This window comes from Camarhynchus parvulus, chromosome 29, assembly GCF_901933205.1.
Source record: "Camarhynchus parvulus chromosome 29, STF_HiC, whole genome shotgun sequence".
Classification (NCBI taxonomy): Eukaryota; Metazoa; Chordata; class Aves; order Passeriformes; family Thraupidae; genus Camarhynchus; species Camarhynchus parvulus.
In genome coordinates this window covers 1,408,780-1,427,906 of record NC_044599.1, presented here as the reverse complement: position 1 = coordinate 1,427,906, position 19,127 = coordinate 1,408,780, and the positions used below count along the sequence as shown (strand labels likewise).

At 60.6% G+C, this 19,127-nt stretch overlaps 2 protein-coding genes across 4 annotated transcripts; one reads left to right on the top strand and one right to left on the bottom strand.

The window, feature by feature from the left end:
- Positions 1–347: 347 nt before the first annotated feature.
- IL23A (interleukin 23 subunit alpha) lies at positions 348–5,249 on the bottom strand. Its single transcript, XM_030966997.1, has 5 exons — positions 4,802–5,249; positions 3,324–3,467; positions 2,770–2,867; positions 1,423–1,548; positions 348–512 (listed from the first exon to the last, which is right to left on the bottom strand). Exons 1-5 carry the CDS (start codon positions 5,247–5,249, stop codon positions 372–374), a joined length of 957 nt encoding a protein of 318 aa, XP_030822857.1. The 3' UTR covers positions 348–371.
- Positions 3,531–18,627, top strand: PAN2 (poly(A) specific ribonuclease subunit PAN2). 3 transcript variants are annotated; one of them, XM_030967162.1, is made up of 26 exons: positions 3,531–3,607; positions 6,220–6,506; positions 7,282–7,451; positions 7,825–7,945; positions 8,214–8,291; positions 8,386–8,653; positions 9,105–9,447; positions 10,312–10,408; positions 10,915–11,034; positions 11,127–11,246; positions 11,324–11,452; positions 11,553–11,752; positions 12,059–12,201; positions 12,448–12,554; positions 13,035–13,133; positions 13,516–13,592; positions 14,092–14,233; positions 14,466–14,603; positions 15,165–15,224; positions 15,295–15,385; positions 15,475–15,632; positions 15,754–15,897; positions 16,495–16,674; positions 17,635–17,728; positions 17,811–18,008; positions 18,322–18,627. In XM_030967162.1, the coding sequence occupies exons 2-26, from the start codon at positions 6,234–6,236 to the stop codon at positions 18,354–18,356; spliced, it is 3,585 nt and encodes a 1,194-aa protein (XP_030823022.1). In that variant the 5' UTR covers positions 3,531–3,607; positions 6,220–6,233; the 3' UTR covers positions 18,357–18,627. The 3 variants fall into 3 exon arrangements, with proteins under 3 accessions (XP_030823022.1, XP_030823021.1, XP_030823023.1); XM_030967161.1 differs by lacking the exon at positions 3,531–3,607 and adding an exon at positions 4,878–4,924 and having other exon boundaries at positions 18,322–18,626; XM_030967163.1 differs by lacking the exon at positions 3,531–3,607 and having other exon boundaries at positions 6,234–6,506; positions 12,062–12,201; positions 18,322–18,624.
- Positions 18,628–19,127: the final 500 nt, after the last annotated feature.

Sequence of the window (19,127 nt, the reverse complement as noted above, 5' to 3'; positions counted from 1 at the left end):
TAACGGGGGGCGATAAATAAAGGGGGAGGAGGTGATAAATAAAGTGGGGGGGGGTATCCAGGGGTGGGGGCGGTATCCGGGGGCGGGGGGCGGTATCGGGGGTGGGGGCGGTATCCGGGGGTGGGGGCGGTATCCGGGGATGGGGGCGGTATCGGGGGGTGGGGGCGGTATCCGGGGGTGGGGGCGGTATCGGGGGGTGGGGGCGGTATCCGGGGGTGGGGGGCGGTATCCGGGGGTGGGGGCGGTATCCGGGGGCGGGGGCGGTATCCGGGGATGGGGGCGGTATCGGGGGCGGGGGGCGGTATCCGGGGTGGGGGCGGTATCCGGGGGCGGGGGGCGGTGTCCTGGGTGGGGTCGGTATCCGGGGGGTCTCAGCGGGCTCCGTGGTTGAAGACGCGGCCGATGAGGGCGGAGAAGGAGCGGAGCCGCCTCAGGGCCAGGTGCCGCTGCAGCGGCTGCTCCCAAACCTTGGTGGGGGCCAGGAGGTGCCGGGGGGGGCGGCCGTGCCCGTCCTGAGGGGACAGAGGGGACAGGGAGGGGGTCAGGGGGGGCCTGTGTGACCCCCCCTGGGGACACTGGGGGACACTGAGGGACATTGAGGGACACTTGGGGACACTGAGGGACACCAAAGGACACTGAGAGACACTGGGGGACAGGGTGGGAGAGTGAGGGACATTTAGGGACACTGAGGGACATTTGGGGACAATGAGGGACATTAAGGACCCTCAAGCACACTGCGGGGACATTTGGGGACAATGAGGGACACCGGGGGACACTGAGGAACATGGGAGGACATTGAGGGACACCAAAGGAGCACTGAGGGGCAATGTGGGACACCAAAGGACCCTCAGGGACACTGAGGGACCCTGTGGGACACTGAGGGACATGTGGGGACCCTGAAGGACACTGAGGGACACCAAAGGACACTGAGAAACACCAGAGGACCCTGAGGGACCCTGAGGAAGAGAGAACACCAAAGGAGAATTTGGGGAAGAGTATGAACTGACAACGCTAAACGGGGGATTGGGGACCCTGAGGGACACTGGGGGACATTGAGGGACATTTGGGGACACTGAGAAACACCAAAGGACCCTGAGGGACCCTGAGGGACATTTGGGGACACTGAGGGACTCCGTTAGACACTGAGGGACAGAGTGGGACACTGAGGGACATTTGGGGACCCCGAGGGACACTGGGGGACACAGAGGGACATTTGGGGACACTGGGGGACATTGAGGGACATTTGGGGACACTGAGGGACGCCAAAGGACCCTGAGGGACCCTGAGGGACACCAGGGGACAATGACGGACTCCATTAGACACTGAGGGACAGAGTGGGACACTGAGGGGCATTTGGGGACACTGAGGGGCATTTGGGGACCCCGAGGGCCCCCTGAGGGCCGGGCTGCCCCCGCTGCTGACCTGCACGAGGCGCAGCAGCTGCTCCATGGTGCTCTCCAGCTGCGGCTGCGGCTGCTCCCGGAAGATGTCGGAGCCCAGCAGGTCCCGGTAGTGCTGGAGCGCCTGGCGGATCCGCTGCAGGCAGAGCTGGGGGGCAGGGGGGGTGAGATGGGGGTCTGGGGTATCCATACACCCCCCACGGGACCCCCGGGACCCCCAAGTGCATCCCTCTGAGACCTCCAAATGCATCCTTGGCATCCCTAGGACCCCCAAGTGCATCCCCCAGCATCCCTGGGACCGCCTGGGACCCTCTGGGACCTCCAAATGCATCCTAGAGACCCTCTGGGACCCCCAGATACCCCCCATGGGACTCCCAAGTGCATCCCTGAGACCCCTCTGAGACCTCCAAACCCATCCTTGGGACCCCCGGGACCCCCAAGTGCATCCCTGGGAGCCCTCTGAGACCTCCAAATGCATCCTTGGCATCCCTAGGACCCCCAAGTGCATCCCCCAGCATGCCTGGGACCCCAGACATCTCTGGGACCCCTGAGTGCATCCTTCAGCATCCCTGGAACCCCTCAGACGCCCCTGGGACCCCCAGAGATCCCCAGGACCCCCAGGTGCATCCCTGGGAGCCCTCTAGGACCTCCAAACCCATCCTTGGGACCCCCCAGGCATCCCCAGGACCCCCAAATGCATCCCTGGGACCCCCCAGGAGAACCCCAGAGCAACTCCTGGAACCTCCAGACACCCCTGGGACCCCCAGACACCCCTGGGACCCCCAAATGCATCCCTGGGACCCCTCTGGGCCCTCCAAATGCAACCTTGGCATCCCTAGGACCCCCAAGTGCAACCCCCAAATGAGTCCCTGAGACCCCTCTGGGACCCCCAGGTTCATCCTCAGCACCCCTGGGACCCCCAGACGAACCCCAGAGCATCCTCTGGGACCCCCAGACACCCCTTGGGACCCCCCAGGAGAACCCCAGAGCAACTCCTGGGACCTCCAGACACCTCTGGGACCCCCAGACATCCCCAGGACCCCCAAATGCATCCCTGGGACCCCTCTGGGACCCCCAGCTCCATCCTCAGAGCATCCCCTGAGACCCCCAGACAGCCCTGGGACCCCCAAATGCATCCCTGGGACCCCTCTGGGACCCCCAGCTCCATCCTCAGAGCATCCCCTGAGACCCCCAGACAGCCCTGGGACCCCCAAATGCATCCCTGGGACCCCTCTGGGACCCCCAGCTCCATCCTCAGCACCCCTGGGACCCCCCAGGCACCCTCAGTGACATCCTCAGGTGAACCCCCAGCACCCCTGGGTTCCCCCCGAGCCCCGGAGCCCCCCGGTTCCCCCGGAGCCGCCGGTACCGTGTGGTTGCTCTCCAGGCTCAGGGGGTCGCAGGCGTCGCTGCAGCGGATCCGGGGGGCCAGTTTTGGGGTTCCTCCTCCAGCAGCTGCAGCCCCTCCTGGAGCAGCGATCGGGGCCGGTGCCGCCGTGTCCGGTACGGCCGGGACCGGGACACCGAACCCCGAACCCCGCCCTGCCCCGGTTCCATCCCCGCCGCGATGACCGCGCACCTCCCGGTGCTACCCCCGGTACTCCGGCTGAGCCCCTCGGTGTTTCCCGAGCCTCTCGGTACCCCCGGCCGAGCTCCCGGTGCTTCTTGAGCTCCCGGTGCCGCCGGCCGAGTCCCTGGTGCTTTCCGAGCCCCCGGTGCCCCCGACGGAAGCCCCCGGTGTTTCCCGCTACCCCCGGTCCTTCTCGAGCCCCCCGGTGCTTCTTGAGCTCCCGGTGCCCCCGGTTGGAGTCCCCGGTGCCCCTGGCTGAGCTCCCGGTGCTTCCCGAGCCTCTCGGTACTCTGTGTGATCCCCCCCGGTGCCTCCCGATCCCCCGGTGCCCCGACCGAAGCCCCGGTACTCACCAGCACCGGGTGCGGCTCTCTGACCGCCCCCAGCAGCCGCGACAGCTCCCGGGACAGGACCCGGCAGGCGGCCCAGTCCGGCCGGCGGAGCGGAGCCGGTGCCGGTGCCGGTGCCGGTGCCGGTGCCGGTGCCGGTGCCGGTGCCGGTGCCGGTGCCGGTGCGGCGGGAGGCGGCGGCAGCAGCGCGAGGAGCAGGCACAGGCAGAGGCGGCGGAGCGGAGCCATCGCTGCTCGGTGTGCGCCGCCACCGGCGCCGTCACCGGGCTCTTATGAGGCGGCGGCAGGTGGGGAATCCCGGGGCAGGTGCTCCCGCCCCGACCCCTCCCCCCCGAAAGCAGAACCGATACCGGGCCGGGGTCCGCACGGGATGGGACGGGCAGGAAAACCCGGGGCAGTTCCGCGCGGGATGGGAGGCACCGGGAGCGGCACCGGGACAGCTCCGCCGCGGGCGCACGGGGAGCGGCGAAGCCCCGACGTGGCCCCTCCCGGTGCCGCTGTGTCCGAGCCGGTGTTCCCGGTGTCCCCCCATTGTCCCCTCAATGTCCCCCCCGGTATCTCCCCGGTGTCCCCTTGTTATCCCCTCAGTGCCCCCCGGTGTTCTGGAGTGTCCCCTCGTTGTCCTCCCGGTGTCCCCTCAATGCTCAATGTCCCCCCGGTGTCCCCGGTATCTCCCCGCTGTCCCCTCGTTGTCCCCTCGGTGTCCCCTCATTGTCCCCCCGGTATTCCCGGGTGTCCCCGCAGTGTCCCCCCGTTGTCCTCTCGTTATCTCCCCGTTGTCCCACCGTTATCTCCCCGTTGTCGCGGGCCGAGCCGGGCGGTGCTGCCGCAATCTCGGCAGCTCCGTGGCGGCGGTTCCGGCGCTTCCCGCCCCGCCCGCCGGGGCTGCCCCGGGCTTTCCCCGGCACCGGCAGCGCCGCGGGCACCGGGGATGGGTCGGGACACTTGGGGACACTTGGGGACACTTGGGGACATCGGGGGCGTTGGGGGACACTGGGGGGAGGTGGGGGACGGGGGGGAAACTGAGGGACATTGAGAGACATTTGGGACAATGTGGGACATTGAGGGACACCGAGGGGCATTGTGGGACCCCCATGCACGCTGTGTAGGAATGCCGAGGACTGCGCGGGACACTTGGGGACACTTGGGGACCCCGAGGCGTGCCAGACACCCGTGGGCACCCCCTGGCTGCTCCGTGACACACCGTAGGCTCTCGTAGGTAACCGGGAACGCTGCGTAGGATCCTACAGCCGCAGCCGCCGCACGGCTCGGCAGCGCCCGGGGCTCCGAGAGGCTCCCGGTGGTCCCGGGGCTCCCCCCGGGGCTCCCCCGCCGCGAACCCGTCGATCGCAGCCTTTTTGTCCCGTGCGCCGCCCCGTCTCGCGGCACCGCTTAGTCCCGCCTTCCTCGGGCGATGATTGGTCAGGACCCCGGCGCTCTGCGCTGCCATTGGTCAGCGGCGCGGGGCGGCCCCGGTTTACCGGGCAGGGGGCGCGGTTGCCGTAGCGACGGCGGGAGCGGCCCCGGCCCCGGCCCGGCCGCGGCGGCGCAGCGGGACGAGCCCGGCAGCGCGGCCCCGGCGCGGCTCTGCCCGCGGCGGCTCGGTAACGGCGGGCGCGGCGGGGTGTGGGGGTGGCGGCGGCTCCGCGGCTCGGTGAGAGCGGCCGCTCGGGACGGGCCCCCCCCGTGTGCCCCGCCCGGCACCACGCCTGGGACTGCGGCCGCTGATAGCGCCGGTCCCGCCGGCGCGTTCGGTGTGGGGTCGCGGTGATAAAGGCGGAGCGTGCGGAGCTGGCCCGGAGCCCCGGGCGTGCGGCGGGGCGGGGCCCGGTTTGGCTGCCCGGTGCCTTGGGAAACTGCCCGCTTTCTCTGGAGGTTGTTCCATGCTCTGGGAGCGCTGCCCGGTATCCCCGGGAGGCTGCCTGGCATCTTGGGCTGCTTTCCGGTTAGCCCGGATGCTGCCCGGTGCTCATGGACCCCTGCCCGGTGCTCATGGACCCCTGCCCGGTGCCCAGGGACCCCTGCCCGGTGCTCAAGGACCTGTCCCCGGTGCCCAGGGACCACCCCAGCCCCTTCCCTCGTCCATGCCAGGCTCTGATCAGCCCTTGGGCAGGGACTTCACATCCCGGGCCCTAGCGAGCCCTGCCCCTCACACCCGGACCGGCGATCTCGGTCCCAGCTGCCGTTCCCGTCCCTCACCTCGGGTGCCGTTCCTGCCCCTCAGCCCCATTCCCATCCCTCAGCCCCGTTCCCGTCCCTCATCCTCAGGGATCGCGGCTGCCGTTCCTGGTTCCTGCCCCTCACCCTCGGTGATTCCCGCTGCCGTTCCCGCCCCTCAATCCCCGTTCCTGCCCCTCAATCCCCGTTCCCGCCCCTCAATCCCCGTTCCTGCCCCTCAATCCCCGTTCCTGCCCCTCAATCACCATTCCTGCCCCTCAATCACCATTCCTGCCCCTCATTCCCGTTCCCATCCCTCATTCCCGTTCCCGCCCCTCAGCCCCATTCCTGCCCCTCAGCCCCATTCCTGCCCCTCAATCCCCGTTCCTGCCCCTCAATCCCTCCCCCTCAGCCCCATTCCTGCCCCTCAACCTTCCCCCTCATTCCCGTTCCCATCCCTCATTCCCGTTCCCGTCCCTCAGCCCCTTTCCCGCCCCTCAGCCCCGTTCCGCCCCTCAGCCCCATTCCCATCCCTCATTCCCGTTCCTGCCCCTCAGCCCCATTCCTGCCCCTCAGCCCCATTCCCGCCCCTCCATCCCCGTTCCCGCCCCTCAGCCCCATTCCCATCCCTCATTCCCATTCCTGCCCTTCACTCCCGCTGATCCCCGTTCCCATCCCCGGTTCCAGCCCCCCCGGGCTGTCCCTCACCCACCCCCCTGTCCCTCTGTCCCCCCCTCTCCAGGTCCAGGACCCACCATGAACTTCGAGGGCCTCAACCCCTCCCTGGCCGAGTTTGCTGCTCCCCTGCACCCCGCGCTGGAGCCGGTGCTGGACCCTCACCTGAACCCCAGCCTGGTGGAGCTGGACCCCGAGGGGGTGGCCCTGGAGGGGCTCCCGGTGCCCGACCCCGTGCCCCTGATGGAGGGCATCTACAGCGAGCTGCACACGGCCGTCTCCGAGGTCGGCGTGCCCGTGGCCGTGGCGCACTTCGACCTGCACGAGGAGATGCTCTGGGTCGGCAACCACGGGGTGCGTGGGGAGCTGGGGGAGCTTTGGAGAGGTTTTGGGAAGGTTTGAGAAGATCTGGGAAGGTTTGGGGAGCCCTGGAGAGGTTCTGGAGAGGTTTGGGGAGGTTCCGGAGAGGTTTGCAGAGCTTTTGGAGAAGTTTTGGGGAGCTCTGGTGAGGTTCTGGGAAAGTTTGGAAAGATCTGGAGAGGTTTTGGGAAGGTTTTGGAAGCTCTGGAGAGGTTTTGGGAAGGTTTTGGAAGCTCTGGAGAGGTTTTGGGAAGGTTTTGGAAGCTCTGGAGAGGTTTTGGGAAGGTTTGTCGAGGCTCTGGAGTGGTTTTGGGAAGGTTTGGGAAAATCTGGGAAGGTTTTGGAAGCTCTGGAGAGGTTTTGGGAAGGTTTGTCGAGGCTCTGGGGAGATTTTGGGAAGGTTTGGAAGCTCTGGAGAGGTTTTGGGAAGATTTGGGAAATCTGGAGAGGTTTTGGGAAGGTTTGGAGAGCTCTGGGAAGGTTTGGCAAAGCTCTGGAGAGGTTTTTGGAGGTTTTGGAGAGGTTTTGAGGAGCTCTGGAGAGGCTCAGCTGTGTCGCACCCACCAGGACATGGAGTTGTGACATCTGCTGAAAGCAGAGGGGACATGTTGGGATTTTTTATTTATCCAGGGAAAAGCCTGAGCTGCCTTCCCTGGAATGCCCCCATAACCTGGAAAATCCAGGATCTGGCAGAGGATGAAGCAAGACTCAGCCGTGTCACACCCACTGGGACATGGGCTTGTGACACCCCTGTCCCCTCTCCTTTCAGGGCCACGCCACCTCCTTCTTCGGGCCCACTCTGGAGCGCTACTCCTCCTTCCAGGTGAACAGCAGCGATGACATCCGCCAGATCCAGAGCCTGGAGAACGGCGTCCTCTTCCTCACCAAATCCAACCTCAAGTACCTGTCCCGGGGAGGCCTCATCATTTTTGACTACCTGTGAGTGCTCCTGGCCCCTTTCAGACCCTTCCCTGATCCCTGCAGGGGCTGGGCAGGGTCTCAGGGGTCTCTGGGGTCTCAGGAGTTTCTGGGGTGCCAGGGGTGTCAGGAGCCCCAGGGGTCTTAGGGGTCTCTGGAGTGTCTGGAGTTTCTGGAGTTTCTGGGGTCTCAGGAGTCTTTGGTGTCTCTGGGGTCTCTGGGGTCTCAATAGTCTCAGGTGTCTCAGGGATCTCAGGAGTCTCAGGGATCTCAGAGGTCTCAGGAATCTCAGGGATCTCAGGGGTCTCTGGGGTCCCAGGGGTCTCAGGTGTCCCAGGGGTCCCAGGGGTCTCAGGGGTCCCAGGGGTCTCAGGGTGTCCTGCCTGTCCCCCAGCATGGATGAATCAGAGGACATGCACAGCCTCCTGCTGACGGACAACAACACCCTGCTGGTGGCTGGGCTGCAGAACCACGTGCTGGAGATGGACCTCAACACCGTCCAGGAGACGCAGAAGGTGTGGCTGGGCCAGGGGCTGCTCCCTGGAGCTTCACTCTGGGATTCTTCCCTGCTCATCTCTGCTCCATCCCTGCTCATCTCTGCTCCATCCCTGCTCTTCCCTGCTCATCCCTACTCCCTTCCCTCCTCTCCTCTGCCCATCCCTGCCCTTCCCTGCTCCCATCCCTGCCCATCCTGCTCATCCCTGCTCCATCTCTGCTTTTCTCTGTCCTTCCTTGCCCATCCCTGCCCTTTGCTGATCCCTGCTCTCCCCACCTCTCTCCCAGTACACCGTGGAGGTGCCCGGCATCACCATCATGAGGCAATCCAACCGCTTCTTCTTCTGCGGCCACACCTCCGGCAAGGTAACCCCTGTTCGGGGAGGGAAAAATCCCAAAATTTCAGCTCTTCCCAGACCTCCAGAGCCTGGGTGACCACAGCCAGAACCTCCCCTCTCAGGTGTCCCTGCGTGACCTGCGCACCTTCGTGGTGGAGCACGAGTTTGACGCCCACTCCGGGAGCCTGTCGGACTTTGACGTGCACGGGAACTTGCTGGTGACCTGTGGCTTCTCCAGCCGCATGAACGGCCTGGCCTGTGACCGTTTCCTCAAGGTCTATGACCTCCGGATGATGAGGGCCACCACCCCCCTGCAGGTCCACATCGACCCCTTCTTCCTGCGCTTCATCCCCACCTACACCTCCCGTCTGGCCATCATCTCCCAGACAGGTGAGGTCACGCTGGGGGTGACATTTCTATCAAAAATTCTCTATTTCCATTTCTAAAACCTTTCTTTCCCTTCTTTTATCTGTCCTTGTAAATTCTTGGAGTACAAACCTCTCAATGCTCTCAGGTATTGGGATTTGAGGATTTGAGGAACTGCTTGTCCTTTGGTGGACTGGGAGTTGGACTCAATGATCCATGCGGGTTCCTTTCAGCTCAGGATATTCCATAATTTGAGAGGTCAGAGCCAGTGCTCTCAGGTGTTTGGATTTGGGGACTGGAGAACTTTTAAGCTTGTCCTAGACAGGACCAGGAGCTGCACTTTACTCCTTGTGGCTCCCTTCCCACTCAGGACACTTCACAATGCTCATCCAAGCGCCACCACCCCACTTCCAGCAGTGTGCCTGACTTCCACCCACTCCTAGCACCACATTTCCCCCTTTTCCTTCCTCCCCAGGCCAGTGCCAGTTCTGTGAGCCCACCGGGCTGGCCAACCCTGCTGACATCTTCCACGTCAACACCGTGGGGCCGCTCATCATGACCTTTGACGTGTCTGCCAGCAAGCAGGCGCTGGCTTTTGGTGACTCCGAGGGCTGTGTCCACCTCTGGGCTGACTCCCCAGAGGTCACTTTCAACGCCTACTCCCGTGAGACTGACTTTGCACTGCCCTGCATGGTGGACACGCTGCCACATCTGGATTGGAACCAGGATTTGGTGCCTCTGTCGTTGATCCCGGTGCCGCTGACCAGCGACGCGTTGCTCTCAGACTGGCCGGCCGCCAACTCGGCCCCAGCACCGAGGTAATTCCCAAATTCCCACTGAAAGAATTCCCAAATTCCCACTCTGGCAGAGTGTCCCCCCTTTCTGTTGCCTAGAACAGAGAATAGAGGGACTAAATTAAATCAAAAGTAGGTTTTTATTGAAGGCTGTCAATAGGTGCACCTTGGGTAGTTAAAGCACAGAGGTTTCACCCGAGATGTTGGTGGTGAGGTTTTCACACTTTTATAAGTTTGGTGCATTTACATATCAGAGGTTAATCCTCCAATTACAGCCTCAGGTAATGGAGTGAGTTACTCCAATTACAGCCTCAGGTAATGGAGTTACTTACTCCAATTACAGCCTCAGGTAATGGAGTGAGTTACTCCAATTACAGCCTCAGGTAATGGAGTTACTCCAAGTTTGCCCCCCTCAATTCACTGTTGTTTACATCTCTAGGAGCTTGAGTCAGGTGTCCTTGAGTTTCAGAGAGGAATTTGTTTTATGTAAATAAAATGAGAGAACAGCAGCTGACAGGCTGTGGAATTTCAGAGTTATACCATAAAGCAGTACAGGATACAAAAAATACAAAATCTGAATCCTAAGGCATTCCTGCTTGGGAAACACCAGATGAGTTTCCTGCAGTGTGAGGATGGTGGGACATGGTCCAACCTCCCTCCCTCCCACTCCCAGTGGGATCCTGCCTCTGCTCTGCCCATGTGGAATCTCCTTTTCCCCTCTTCCTACCCCCAAAACCCCCATGCTCAGCACTGCTGCCCTGGCACATCCCTTATTGGGGTGGAAAATGAATCTGGGGAGGGGGTAACACTCAGGACCCCCTCAGGGTGGGTGCCTGAGCCCCCATGGGTGGGTGGGAGGTGCTGCTCTGAGCCAGGGGGTGTTTCCAGGCGAGCCCCCCCGGTGGACCCCGAAATCCTGCGCACCATGAAGAAGGTGGGGTTCATTGGCTACGCCCCAAACCCCAGGACCAAGCTCCGTAACCAGGTACCCACTGCCAGGAGGGGCATTTTGGGGGATTTTGGGAGGGTAGAACTCTGCAGCCTGGGAGGGGATGGAGCTCTCTGCATGCTGAGGGGTCCCTGAGGTTTCAGGACAAGAGGTGGAATCCCATCCCATTCCCTTAGGATGGTGCAGGTGGAGTTTGGAGGTGGCAGCTTCTCCTGAGCAGGGGGAGGGATGGAGTTGGAATTCCCAGGGATGGAGTTGGAATTCCCAGTTCCATCTCTCCGTGGCTCTGAGGGCAGGGGAGGTCTGAGCTCTTGGGAGGTTCATGGCACGTCCCTCAGCCTTGGGGAAACACTGCCCTGTGCTTTCCCACAGTGACAAATCCCTGCCAGCAGGAAGGTGCAGGTCCAGGGAGGGCCCCTCTCTGCTCTGGTGGATCCCTTTGCTCATTCAGGGGAAGCAGGAAAGCCCAGGAGCTGCTTGTGGGGTTTCTCCCCAGCTCAGGCTTCAGCTGCTCACCCCTTCTCCTCTCTCCCTGCTCCAAGATTCCTTACAGGTTAAAGGAGATGGACAACGAGTTTGACAACTTCAGCCAAGTCCCCGAGTCCCCCATCGGGCGTGAGGAGGAGCCACATCTCTACAGGGTGGCCAAGAAGTACAGGAAGGTGGGTGGTGGCCTTGGGGGGCTGCTCTGGGGCACAGTGGGGAAAAGGCTCCATGGGGAGGTGTTTTTTTCACCTGTCACATCTCTGCTCAGGTCACCATCAAATACTCCAAGCTGGGGCTGGAGGATTTTGATTTCAAGCATTACAACAAGACGCTGTTCGCAGGGCTGGAGCCCCACATTCCCAACGCTTACTGCAACTGCATGATCCAGGTGGGAGCTGCTCCAGTCCCACCCAAACCCCTGTTTGTGACCTCCCAGAGCCCTCCTGACTGCTGGTTCTCCACCAGGTGCTGTATTTCCTGGAGCCAGTTCGCTGCTTGGTCCAGAACCACCTGTGCCAGAAGGAATTCTGCCTGGGCTGCGAGCTGGGCTTGCTCTTCCACATGCTGGATTTGTCCAGAGGAGACCCCTGCCAGGTCTGGGCTGGGCTGGGCTGCCCGAGGGAGTGGTGCTGGGCAGGCAGCTGGAAATTCCTGTCACTTGACCATGGGGACATTGTTCTTGCCCCATGGCCAGGGAAGCAATTTTCTGCGGGCTTTCCGCACCATCCCGGAGGCGTCGGCTCTGGGCTTGATCCTGGCAGATTCAGATGAAGCCACGGGGAAGGTGAACCTGGGGAGGCTGATTCAGAGCTGGAACCGTTTCATCCTGACTCAGCTGCACCAGGAAACCCAGGAGCAGGAGGGACCCCAGGCCTACAGGGGGGCTGGCAGCAGGTGAGCCCACCCTGCCATGGGGATGGGACAGGGAATGAGCCAAGCTGGGGAGGGGGATTGCTCACCAGAGACCCCACCCATCCCTTGGGAAGTTTTCTTGCCACTCATGCCCTGAGGGATCCGTGGGAATTACAGCTCTCCACATATTTGAGCTTTATCCTGAACCTCTGCCCCCCCTTAAAACCTGTTTGGAGGCTTGAGGCTTTACAGAGGGGCTTGGAAGGTTGGGACTGCTCTGATTCCCTGAAATCTGCTGGAATTTGGGAATTGTGGGTCCCAGTGCTGATCCCAGTGCTGTTTTCCCAGCAGTTTTGGCTCCTCGGGGGACTCTGTGATCGGGCAGCTGTTCAGCTGTGAGATGGAGAACTGCAGCATGTGCCGCTGTGGGAAGGAGACTGTCCGTGTGTCCTCCACGCTGCTCTTCACCCTCTCCTACCCCGACAGCACCGGTGAGAGCAGGGCCCAGCCCCCTCAGCTGGGTGGGCTTTGTCATCCATGATTTTTCCCTGCTGGAACACACCCTCAGCTCCAGGGGTTGGTTTCCAACCAGCCGAGCTTTTGGCTTTAAAAAGACACTTTTGGGGCTTGACCTTCTGGTTGGTGGTTACAAGGAAAACCCCAGAGGTTTGGCTGAGCTCAGTTGGTCAAGGTTTGTGTGCTTGGGGAGGTGACGTTATTCTCCTTTCTCCCTCCAGAAAAACCAGCCAAGGATTACGAGTTCGCCCAAATTTTAAAGCGCAGCATCTGCTTGGAGCAGAACACACAAGCCTGGTGTGAGAACTGTGAGAAATACCAGCCCACGGTGAGCCTGGCACGGGGGCACAGGCACAAGGGGCTGTGGGACACGGGCATGAGGGGGGCAGTTTCTCCCTGAGTCACCGGGGAACCTCCTGAGCAGATGCCAGAGATTCGGTTCCTGGTATTTCCTGGGCTCTGTGAATTCCTCTCGCAGGGACAAGGATTCAGCAGGGAGAAACGACCCCCCAGGAGCTGCTGGAGCAGCTCTGTTGTTCTGGAAGTGTCCCCAGGACTGCAGCCAGGCAGGGGAGGAAGCCAAGGCGGTGGCAGATGTCCCAAATCCCGCTTGGATGTCCCAAATCCCACTTGGATGTCCCAAATCCCGCTTGGATGTCCCAAATCCTGCTCGGATGTCCCAAATTCTGCTCGGATGTCCCAAATCCTGCTCGGATGTCCCAAATCCCGCTCAGATGTCCCAAATCCCACTCAGATGTCCCAAATCCTTCTCTGGGCTCTTATTCCCACCTCTCCCTCTCCCCTGCAGGTGCAGACCAGGAACATCCGCTGCCTGCCAGACGTGCTGGTCATTAACTGTGAGGTGAACAGCTCCAAGGAGGCAGATTTCTGGAAGACACAGGCTGAGGTGGGGCAGACACTCCTGGCACGCTGGGGTTGAGGTGCCCGGCCCCGCCGAGGTTTTCACTCTGCTCTCGCTGGCTCTGGCCTCTCTCCCTCCACCTGAGGACCTGGTGCAGTTTGGGTCATGCCTGGGGCGTGGTTTGTACCTTTGGAGTCGGAAAAGATGAGATCTCCTGGCGTGGCAGAGCTGAAGGGACTGCAGGAGTGACTTTGTCCTTCCCCCAGCCCCCCCGGGAGCACCTTGGGATGTTTGGTTTCCTTTGTTTTTTCCCTGTCACCAACTTTAATATTTAATATTTTCCCTGCTCCTGGCCTGGCTGTCACCCAAGTGTCCCCAGGGCTGGCCTGTCACCGTGTGCTGACGCTTGCCTGTGTTTCGTTGCCAGTATTCCTTTCAGAAAGCCATGATGAAGAGAGGAGGCTTTGACATCACCAAGGGGAAGGAGATCTCTCTTGGAGACTGGTAGGTGACAATTCAGGAGGAATTTCTTCATGGAAAGAGTTTGGACATGCCCAGGGAGGTGGTGGAGTCACCATCCCTCCTGGAGGTGGCCAAGGAATGAGTGGTTGTGGCACTCTGGTGTGGGTGACAAAGTGGGGATTGGCCAGAGGTTGGACTTGATGGCCTTGGAAAGCTTTTCCAACCTCAGGGATTCTGGGATTTTGTTCCTGGGCTGGCACCTCTGAGCAGTGACACCTCCTGGGTGATTCTCTGGGCTATTTCTCATGTAAATAACGTTAATTTGATAACCAGCACCACATCCCCTTCGTCACCCACCTCGTGCCCCTTTTGTAACTGACAAAAGCCCCAAAACCACGTTGGCTGAGCACCTCTCCCCGAGTCCTTCTCCAGGCAGCTCCAGCTTCCCACAGAAACTGCAGGAAAATCATAAAATCACAGAAAATCAGCTGGCCTGGGTGACACCTCCCTCCAGCTCAGCTTTCCATGATTCCCCGTGCAGGAAGGATCTGGGGAACCCCGACATGGGGCATTCGTATCCTTCCGTGGAGGAACTGAAGAACATTTGGATCCCTCACGCCATCAAGATGAGGTTGACCAAGAGCAAAGAGCTTGATGTGAGCAACTGGAGCGAGACTGATGAGGTAAAGTGACAGAACCACCGTGGGTGAGGTGACAGAACCACCACAGGTGAAGTCACAGAATCAGGGATGAATTCTGTGGGTGAAGTGACAGAGGCACGTGGGGCTGTGGGAGCAGAGCTGCCTCAGAACCGCTTTCTGCTGAGAGATTGATGAGGAGATAACTCAGAGAAGCACGGAAATGTCCAGAAATGGTGGTTTGGGGGGGCTCAGACATTCCTAATTCCTCCCTCAGCTGAGCCCAACAGACGACCCCGAGTCCGTGTACATCTACGACCTCATGGCCACCGTTGTCCACATCCTGGATGCCCGCACTGGGGGCAGCCTGGTGGGGCACATCAAGGTGGGAGAGACCTACCACCAGCGCAAGGAGGTGAGACCCTGAGACACCATCAGCTCCTGGGAGCCCCCCTCGAGGGGGATTTGTCATTCCTGGCTCTCTCAGCCAAGTGTGGAGGGTTTGGGCTGAACGTGCCAAGAGCTGCTGGGGCCCCTCAAGGGGAGGGAAGGGTTGAAGAAATCTTCTTCCCACACCCACTCAGGCTGGTTCCTCCTGGCCACGGGCACGGTGCCAGCTTGTCCTTGTACTTCCAGGTAAGGGCAGGGACGTCATCTCCCTTCCCAAGGAAAGGGCTGGTCTGGGCAGTCCTGGTTTCTGCTGGAGATGCCCAAGGCAGGAGTTCCCAGAGTGTGTCAAGTCTCCATCCCTGTCTCTTATCTCTTGCGTCTCCCTGGAGTTTTGCTCAGGAGCTGGGCAGAGCCCAGAGCCCGTCCAGCCCAATCCTTTCTCGTCCTTTGTCACCACCCAGGGCAGCAGGGATTTCCCCACGGTGTCCCAGGAAGGGCGGGGGTTCCCACATGGGCACAGTCACACCCTCCTTTCCCTGGTAAGCGGGCAGAGGAGTCACTGCTTGTGCTTTTCCCCCCCTCTCAGGGAGTCACACACCAGCAGTGGTACCTCTTCAACGACTTCCTCATCGAGCCCGTGGACAAGGTGAGCACAGAGGTGACAACACCCCGTGGAGCCACCAGGGCTGTCCCTGAGCGTCCCCTCTCCCCTGCAGTGCGAGGCTGTGCAGTTTGACATGAGCTGGAAGGTTCCAGCCATCCTCTACTACGCCAGGAGGAACCTCAACTCCAAGTACAACCTCGTCAGTGAGTGCCCCCCTGGTGCGGTGGGAGTGGTGACGGGGCCGGCGCCGCCGCGGTGGCACCGCTGAGCTCCTTCCCCTTTCCCTGCACAGTCAAGAACCCCATCGAGGCCAGCGTGCTCCTGGCTGAGGCCTCGCTGGCCCGCAAGCAGCGCAAGTGCCACGCCACCTTCATCCCCCTGATGCTCAACGAGATGCCCCAAGCTGGAGACCTGGTGGGCTTGGACGCCGAGTTCGTCACGCTCAACGAGGTGGGGGACAAAGGGACAAAGGGACAAGGGACAGGGAGCAGGGATGGCCCCTCTCCCCTCCTCGTGTCCCCTGTCACCCTCTGGGGCTGTTGGTCACCACGTGTCCCGTCCTTGGTGGCAGGAGGAGGCTGAGCTGCGCAGTGACGGCACCAAGTCCACCATCAAGCCCAGCCAGATGTCGGTGGCCCGGATCACCTGCGTGCGTGGGCAGGGTCCCAACGAGGGCGTGCCCTTCATTGATGACTACATCTCCACCCAGGAACAGGTATGGGGGTCCACCTGGCCTCACACTGCTCCCCAGGCCACCAGGAGGAACATGGGCCTGCTCTACAGGTGACAGTGACCTCATCTGGGTATGTGTGTGTTCTCCGTGGTGACCTCACTTGGACAACTCTGGGTTCTCCATGGTGTCCTCACCTGGGCTCCTGTGTTCTCCATGGTTACCTTATCTGGGTACCTCTGTTCCCCATGGTGACCTCACCTCGACACTTGTGTGCTCCCCATGAACTCCTCTGTCCTCTTTGGTGACCATCTCCGGACACCTGTGTGTTCCCCGTGGACACCTATGGGCACCTGGCTGCTCTCCAGGCACCCCTTTGTCCCCTTTGGTGACCTTACCTGCACTCCTGTGTTCTCCATGGTGACCTCACTCGGACACCCACCCACCTGGGTGCTCTCCATGGACACCTGGGTGTTCCCCTGTGTCCTCTGTGGTGACCTCACCTGCACTCCCGTGTCCTCCATGGTCACCTGGGGCTGTTGTCCTACACACCCCTTCCCCAGGGTGCTGTGAGGGGAATTGAGGAGGGGGCAGAGCTCTTGGTCCCTGCAGCCCCTTCCAGGTGCTCTGATCTCCCCACAGGTGGTGGATTACCTGACCCAATACTCCGGCATCAAGCCAGGAGATTTGGATGCCAAGATCTCCTCCAAGCACCTGACCACCCTCAAATCCACCTACCTGAAGCTGCGTTTCCTCATCGACGTGGGCGTCAAGTTCGTGGGCCACGGGCTGCAGAAGGATTTCCGTGTCATCAACCTGATGGTGACAACCTGACCCCCCCTCCCTGGCCATGGGGGGGGGGCTGGGAGGGGTCCCTGCCCCTGCAGCAGGACCCTGCCCCCTCCCCTGGGGAATTTGCAGGCAACCCCAACAAGGGAAGAGATGAGAATCTTGTTTCAGAAAGGCTGATTTATTATTTTATGATATATATATTATATATTCTATTAAAAATATATAATATATAATATATAATATATAATATATAATATATAATATATAAAATTAATATATGAAATATATATTATATTTATTTAATCTATATTTATACATTGTATCATGTTATCTATTGTAGAATATTATTATAAATAATATATATAGTATTATTTATATATTATATATTTACATATTAATATACTACATATTTATATATAATATATACTATATTAAGTACATGTTATATATTTTATTATATATTTAATATAATACATAAATTATATATTATATATTATATATTATAGAAAATATATAGAATAAATATATATAATTTTTATATTCTATTAAATATATATAATATATATTCTATTAAAACTATACTAAAAGAATAGAAGAAACGAGAATCTTGACTCCATGTTTCAGAAATGCTGATTTATTATTTTACGATATATTTATTATATTAAAATATATCATAATTATATTAATATATCATGTATTATATTAAAATATATCAACTATACTAAAAGAATAGAAGAAATGATTTCATTAGAAGGCTTGAAAGGAATAGAAAGGAATGATAATAAAATCTTGTGACTCAGATAGTCCGAGACAGCCGGACTGTGATTGGCCATTAATTAAATTAATTCATTTGAGACCAATCAAAGATGCACCCGTTGCATTCCACAGCAGCAGCTAATTACTGTTTACATTTAATTTCTGAGGCCTCTCAGGAGGAAAAAATCCTAGCCAAATGATTTTTCTTAAAATATTTCCACGCCACTCCCGCAGGTGCCCAAGGACCAGGTGATCGACACCGTGTACCTGTTCCACATCCCGAGGAAGAGGATGATCTCCCTGCGCTTCCTCGCCTGGTACTTCCTGGGTCGGTACCGGAGCTCCGGGATCCGGGAAGGGGCGGAGCGCTCCCGGAGGGGCCCGGCGCTGATGCGGGGGTGTCCCCGCAGACCTGAAGATCCAGGGGGAGACCCACGACAGCATCGAGGACGCGCGCACGGCGCTGCAGCTCTACCGCAAGTACCTGGAGCTGAGCCCGCAGGGCGCGGAGCCCGAGGAGTTCCGCAAGGTGCTCAAGGGGCTCTACGAGAAGGGCCGCAAGCTGGACTGGAAGGTGCCCGAGCCCGACAGCCAGAGCAGCCCCAAGCGTAAGATGGCACCGCTGTCCCCTCCCCGTGTCCCCTGTTCCCGTGCTGTGTCCCCTCTCACCCCCGGTGTCCCCGCAGATGGGGTCGTGTTCCCTCCTGGCTGCTGTCCCCTCCCCGTGTCCCCTCTCCCCCCATGTCCCCTGTCCCTTCCCCGTGTCCCCTGTCCCCCCATGTCCCCTGTCCCTTCCCCGTGTCCCCTGTGCCCTCCCCGTGTCCCCTGTCCCCTCCCGGTGTCCCCTCTCCCCTGCCATGTCCCCGTGTCCCCTGTCACCGCGGTGTCCCCGTGTCCCCTGTCACCGCGGTGTCCCCACAGACGGGGCCGTGTTCCCGCCGGTGCTGGCCCTGTGACCGGATCCCCCGCGAGGAGCAGCACCGGGAGCAGACCGGACACAGCACCGGACAGCAGGAGCGTGGAACTGGAACCAGCAGCGGGCCCGGGGCTGTCCCCGACCCGCCCGACCCCGGCCCGGGCCCGGTGCCCCGGGGCTCCCCTTCCTTTCCCTGCCGGTACCGGGAAGCACTGCCCGACCCCCGCCCCGGTCGCCCGCCGGACCGGGCGCCCTCATAAAGCAGTCTCGGACCCCCGTGCGACCGTGTCCTCCTTGGCTCCGGGGGGGGCACCGGCACCGGGGGCACGGCACGAGGAGCCGGGCTCACCGGGCGGTACCGGGACTGGGGCACGGCACAAAGGATCGGGGCTGGGGCCGGGAGCACGGCACGGACAAGCCGAACCGGGACCGGGACAGCACGGGAAGGTCCCGGATCGGGCACAGAGCAAGGAGCGGGGCTGGCACCGGGGAAAACGGCAGCAATTAGCGGGACCGGGGCTGGGAGCAGGGACAGGGTGCACAGGAGCCAGCTCGGGGCTGGTACCGGGGACATGGCAGGAATCACCAGCACCGGGCTCGGAACGGGACCAGCACCGGGGCACAGCAGGACGGACTGGGACCGGGCTCGGAATGGGACCGGCACCGGGAGCCCAGCAGGAAGGACAAGGTTCGGGTCGGTGCTCAGACCGGGAGCACGGCGGGACGGACCAGGACCGGACCGGGGGCACGGCAGGACGGACCGGGACCGGACCGGGACTCAAACGCGGTCCAGGGCTCAAACCGGGGGCAC